Raw genomic sequence first — 6,000 nt, 5'->3', positions numbered from 1 at the left:
GTGCCTGTGACAAGCACCGCCCCCCCAACAAGGTGATCCTAATGCAGGTGATCTGGAATGCTCTCTGGGAAACCCCGCTTTAAAGATCCGTTCTTCCCCCTCGGGATCACATGAATTACCCAGACCTCTGTGTACCCACCATTTTATAAATACGAATCTTCACCAAGATGGTTTCCTCGGGTGCATAATACACTTAGCTCTGTTCTTCTCAGCAGGCCTGCCACCGAGGAAATCACCAGCATTCAAGACACGATCAATGTTAAAAGAATTCAGAGTTAGTCATCACTAGTGGGGGGGGGGGGGAAGCCCAACAGTACGTTCACCTTACTCAGAGGTTTCCAACACATTTTATTTTGTAGACCACTGGTCTGTAGCTTTTGAGGACCAACATCTGTATACATCCCTAGAAAATGTCCAACGAATGTCAGTTCCGAAGCAGCCTTTTGGGTTCCGCACGCCGTACTTATGGCTTGAGTTCCAGCTACACTTGCAAAAAGGCTGCCCTCTAGTTCCTGATGGAGGGCGCATCCAAAGGAAAGCCTCTTTGGGGGCGTCCTCTCCGGAGGGATGGCTTCCTTTGGCAAGAAGAGGATCTGTCGGCACGGCTTTGGGGCCCGTAAGCAGGAGGCATCAGAGACTCGCAGGGCCGGCTGCTGCTTCTCTCAGGCGGACACTCGAGGAGTCAGCGAGCTGGTGCTTAATGACCGCGATCCCTCCTTATGGTTTAGTGGGTTAAAATAGAAGGAAGCCTCTGTTTTTAAGTAACACAGATAAACACCTTTTTAGATCACCTATTGGTTCTATGACTACAAAATTTAATTCAAGAAAATATAGGTCCCATGAAAGACTTAAAAGTTTTATAAAACTAAAATCTAATTTTTCCCAATAAATTGTACTTTTAGCCAAAACCCTCCCAACGCTTCTAAGATGATACTAAAGGGGGCATCTGATTATACAAGAGCAATAAAAAAAATTAAATATTTATTTGAACAACGAGTTTCAGTTCGAGCTGCGACGTTGGCAATGCAGATTTTTAACACAGATCACAAAAAGCGTGCACAAAAAATCCTGGCGCCAAGGACAAAATAATGCTAAGAATTCGGCTAAAGAACTGCTGAGTTTAGGAAAACAACAGGCCTGAAATCACTATACGAAATATAAAATGTAGTAACCACTACCATCCACAGAACAGTCTTTATTATTGATTATATTTCAAAATTATTTGTGTAGTTCATTGTAGATTGAGTTGTAAATGAGTATTATACATGAACCCCCTTCCGGAAGGCCAATTCCTTGTTGCACTAGAGAAAATCTAATTACATTGCAAAAAGGATCCTTGCTTGCTGTCCATAAAGAAAACAGTTAATGATATTACTGTAAATATTAGGAAGGCTACAAAAAAAGAAAGTTAATTTCTTTTTTTGTCTTCAAAGTGCTTTCCATACAGAGTTAAGCACTTGCCTTGGTGAACTCAATGAACTACTGGGGAAATGTCCTGGGTCAAAAGAGATACTCTTGAATGAGAAGACTGGGCTTTACAAAGCAAGGACTGGAAGGAACCATGCAACCCTCTCGCTCCTGGGATACCACTGTGTCACTTACCAATTCCATCTTTCCAGAATACCATCCAAGACACTTACAAAAGACCAGACTGATAATGATAAATACGCACAAAATGAAAAGACACCAACTGCTATCTGACACCACAACGGGTATGTCTGTGCTACGGGAAAGCACCTTTAAAAAGAGCCTATGCGGCAAGAGATAAGTGTCTAAAGATTCAAAATGAATCAACAGTATTGGATAACAATATAATTCTCAACTCAGAAGCTGCCTCCAGATTAGGTGCATCTTCAGTTAATGTAACAGGAAAAAAAGGCAATGGATTTTATTTTATTAATTGCATCCACTCACAAATCGACCTAAGGTCACCAGATGTGTAGACACAATGAGATTTTTGTGGTCGTTTAGAGTCTTTAATTGAAATGATGAAAAAGGAAATAGATCTATTTAAAAACAAAACCAAATTGCTACTTGGGTTGAGATTAAGAGGTGGCCCCCGGGGTGGGGTTCACGTTCTGAGTGGCCACCTGCGGTGCGACTTCGATGATCCGGGGCTTGTCTATGATTCTGGCTGTGCGGTTGCCCTTCTCCACGATCCCAATAATCCATGCCTGGTGGCCTTCCCCGTATTTGGGAGACTTGATCTCTGCACAGAACCGGGCGGCTTGCTCTCGTGGTAAACAGATTAGGAGGCCTCCTGGCAAAGGGAAAAAGAGAGAGAAAGGATCATCGTCCACTGGGATGCCCTGCTGGTAGTTTCTCGGCCACTGGCTTTCCAGGGCACGTCTGCCCAGACTGCTGTCTGGCCACCAACCCGTTTCTGTCTCTAAGTGAGCCGCCCTTTCCAGGCAACTGACTTCCCGCAGACGACAAGGCAGAGCAACGCGTGGGTTCTCGGTGCACGACGAACCTTCAACTGTGAAAATGACCTGTGTGAATCACCGAACACCATGCAGTGAGAGGTCTGAGGGCTCAATCACATATGCCATAGCTACTTTCTTCTTCCCACACGGAGAGAAGTATTTAAAACCAAAAGAGAACTTTTCCTTTTTGACTTGATTTTCTACGTGGATTCCTCCTTTTATAAAAAAAGACTTTCTGTATTTTTTCCCTTTAACTTAAAAGTTAAGATCATGAAGAGGTGTATGCCTCAAAGTACCGAGATCCTGTCATCTTCGAAACAGAAAAAGCATAAATATGTTATGAAAGGCTTCATCATGATGTTGGGAGCTGGGACAGAAAATTTTATGTATTTGTAAGTGGAAATGATACAATCAGGAAAAAATATCTATCTATACTTTTAACAAAGAGTAAAAACTTCTCATTTTTGAGTAAAGGAAACAGATGGAACTTGATGGAACACTTATTCCAGGTCCACCAGGTGGCAGACACTGTTCTAGGCCAAAGCGGCACCAAGAGTTCAGTCACCCGCTTGTAACTTTCTTACTAGAAAATGGATTTCGGTTTGTTGTTTTTTTAAGGATAGGAAATTGAAGGGTCCTCTACAGAGGTCTTGGGAAGCCTAGGGAAGAACCACAGGCCCTTCTGTAGAGCTGGCAGGTGGGCAGGGCTTTGCGGTCCTCGCCTCCGGCTGCACCCTCAGAAGCCCACTGAGGCACTGCTACAATTCCTGCACCCAGGCCCACCCCAGACTGCTGCAGTCAGGTTTCCTGGGGGGTCAGGTGGAGGCATCAGTATTTTTACTTATTTTTATTTTTAAAGATTTTCTTTCTTTCTTTGAGAGAGAGAGAATGGGAGAACGAGAACATGAGAGGGGGGAGGGTCAGAGGGAGAAGCAGACTCCCTGCTGAGCATGGAGCCCCATGCAGGACTCAATCCTGGGAATCCAGGATCATGACCTGAGCCGAAGGCAGTTGCTTAACCAACTGAGGCACCCAGGTGCCCTGCACTGGTATTTTTAAATCCCCAGATGATTTCACTCTTTTGTACGGGTAGGGAAATTACGAAGTTAGAAAGAAAAGAGAAATAAGAAAAACTGGAAAGAACGGGACTATACCCAGGGTGAAACACAAGAGTGCAGGTAAGGGGCACTGTGGAGACATCTCTTCTTAAAATACCAATTTTGGACATTTTCTTCAAGGAAAAAATATAGCATGTTCAATGTAACCTACAGGGATCACAGTTCATTCAAATGGTAAGTTTCCCATGAAAGTCGAGGAAGGACTCATTTTCCCATATTCTCCCTCCTGTCCTATCACCAAACAGAAACACTGCATTTCACGCCAATGGATCACACACAGACGGGCAGGAGATGGATGACCTGTCGCACCCGGGGGAGCTGAGGACATTCATGCTAAGAAGGCCAAGGTTATATGCCAGCACTGACCTCACACACAGTGGGGTTGTGCTCATGTACTTGGCTTCTTCCTTGTCAGGGGACTTTCCGTTAGCCTCGCTAGTTTAATCCTCAGATCTGGGCCCAGGATCCTTGTACCTGATGTCTCCGGGCAGGTCCCATGCATGAGGCCAAACATGTTTCCACAGGCCTTGCTCACAGCAGCCATCTTGGCCAGGACAGGAAGGTTGTGGATCACGAAGGACACCTCGTTCCTCTGCTGCTTAGCCAGGTTCTGTGCGTGACCCAAAATTCCAAAGCCCGTGATGTCCGTGGCGGCGTGGGCATTGAATGTGTGCATGAGCCCCGCAGCTAAGAGAACACAAAGGAGCCATTTATTATCTGGTGACATAAATGAAGATGGAGAAAAAAGCCACCTTTCCTCAACTCAAAATTTTAAATACTCTTGGATCTCAAAATTCCTAATTTGTCAGGGAGGTGGCACATTGGACTAATGAAAATGTAATTTTAAAAAACAACAACAACAACAACAACAACAAAAACCCACACATACAAAACAACAAAAACCAGAATGAATTTTTGAAAGCCGATTTTTTTTAAAGGTTTTATTTATTTGAGATAGAGTGAGAGTGAGAGAGACTGAAAGAGAGAACACGAGCATGGGGAGAGGGAGAGGGAGAAGTAGGCTCCCCACTGAGCAGGGAGCCTGATAAGGGGCTCGATCCCAGGACCCTGAGATCATGACCTGAGCCAAAGGCAGACGCTTAATGCACTGAGCCACACACATGCCCCTGAAAGCATTATTTCTTATTCTTCTTGAACCATTTAAAACTATCAATAGCTTCAATCAACAGTAATTTTCCAGCAAACTAAAAAAAAAAAAAAAAAAAAAAAAAAAAAAATCTGTCCAGAAGAATCAGATCTAAACCGTCCTAAAATCAAAGAACAAGAATTTTTAAGACAGACCTAAATTTAAAGCACTCTTACTACAAGTGATTACCTAAAAGGTTAATTTTCTAATTGAAAAAATAGTTCTCAACATAGTATTAGGTTTAAAGAAAACTGAGCAGGAAGTACAGGAGGTCCCGTATAGTCCCCTCGCCCCTTCTAGCATTAGTGCGCTCCCTTTGTTACAAGTGATGAGCCATTACTGATGCATTATTCTTAAGTCAAGTTCATAATTTACACAGGCGCTCACTCTTGATGTTGTACAGTCTCTGGGCGTTGACAAATGTATGACAAGTATCCATCGTTAGAGCATCCTACAGACTATTTGTCTATTTATGCCCTAAAAATCCTGTGCTCCACCTTATTCATCCCACCCCTCTCCCCAACTCCTGGCAACCACTGATCTCTTGACTGCCTCCATGGTATTGCCTTTTCCAGAACATCAGAATTGGAATCGTAGAGTATTTGCTCTTTTCAGATTGGCTTCTTCCACTCAGAAATATGCTTGTAAGTTACCTCCATGTCTTTAATGGCTTGATAGCTCATTTCTTTTTAGAACTGAGTAATGTTCCATTGTCTGGACGGACCAGTTTACATATCCATTCACCTACTGAAGGACTTCTTGGCTGCTTCCGAGTCTTGGCAAATATGAATAAAGCTGCGACAAACATCCGTGTGCAGGTTTTTGGGTGGATAGAAGTTTCAGTTTGGTTTGGTAAATATCAAGGGGCACGACTCTTGGATCATATTAGTATATCGTATTACTGTGTGTGTTATAAGGACTTTGTCCCCGTCTGTGGCTGGTCTCTTCAATCTCAGTGTCTTTCATGGAGCAGAAGTTTCTTATAAAGCCCGAATTGTCAATTTTTTCTTTAATGGATCGTGCTTTCGGTGCTGTATCTACACAGTCATCACCAAGGTCCCCTACATTTTCTCCTAGGTGCCTTGTAGGAATTCAACATTTAGGTTTATGATCCATTTTGAGTTAATTTTTATGAGACATGTTAAGGTCTGTGTCTGGATGTGAACTGCCTGTGAATGTCCAGTGTTCCTGAGCTATCTGTTGAAAGGACGATCCTTTCTCCATTGAACTGTCTTTCCTCCTTTGTCAAAGATCAAACTATATTTATGTGGGTCCATTTCTGGACTGTGTACTCTGTTCCACTGGTGTT

General features: G+C 43.3%; 1 protein-coding gene across 8 annotated transcripts in view; it reads right to left on the bottom strand.

Moving 5' to 3' along the window:
• Positions 1–328: 328 nt before the first annotated feature.
• Positions 329–6,000, bottom strand: part of SEPHS1 (selenophosphate synthetase 1) — a 29,928-nt gene continuing 24,256 nt past the window's right edge. For 7 of the 8 annotated variants that reach the window (XM_048219439.2, XM_048219441.2, XM_048219442.2 and 4 more), the window contains 2 exons: positions 4,019–4,231; positions 329–2,260 (listed from right to left, as the gene is read on the bottom strand). In XM_048219439.2, the coding sequence (XP_048075396.1) occupies positions 2,046–2,260; positions 4,019–4,231 (428 nt within the window). In that variant the 3' untranslated portion in view covers positions 329–2,045. The remainder of the gene's footprint in view (positions 2,261–4,018; positions 4,232–6,000) is intronic. The other variant, XM_026479071.4, reaches the window with a different exon arrangement.

This window comes from Ursus arctos, unplaced genomic scaffold, assembly GCF_023065955.2.
Source record: "Ursus arctos isolate Adak ecotype North America unplaced genomic scaffold, UrsArc2.0 scaffold_30, whole genome shotgun sequence".
Taxonomy (NCBI): Eukaryota; Metazoa; Chordata; class Mammalia; order Carnivora; family Ursidae; genus Ursus; species Ursus arctos.
Note: the sequence above shows the minus strand (reverse complement) of the source record. Positions and strands in the feature narration are given on the sequence as shown.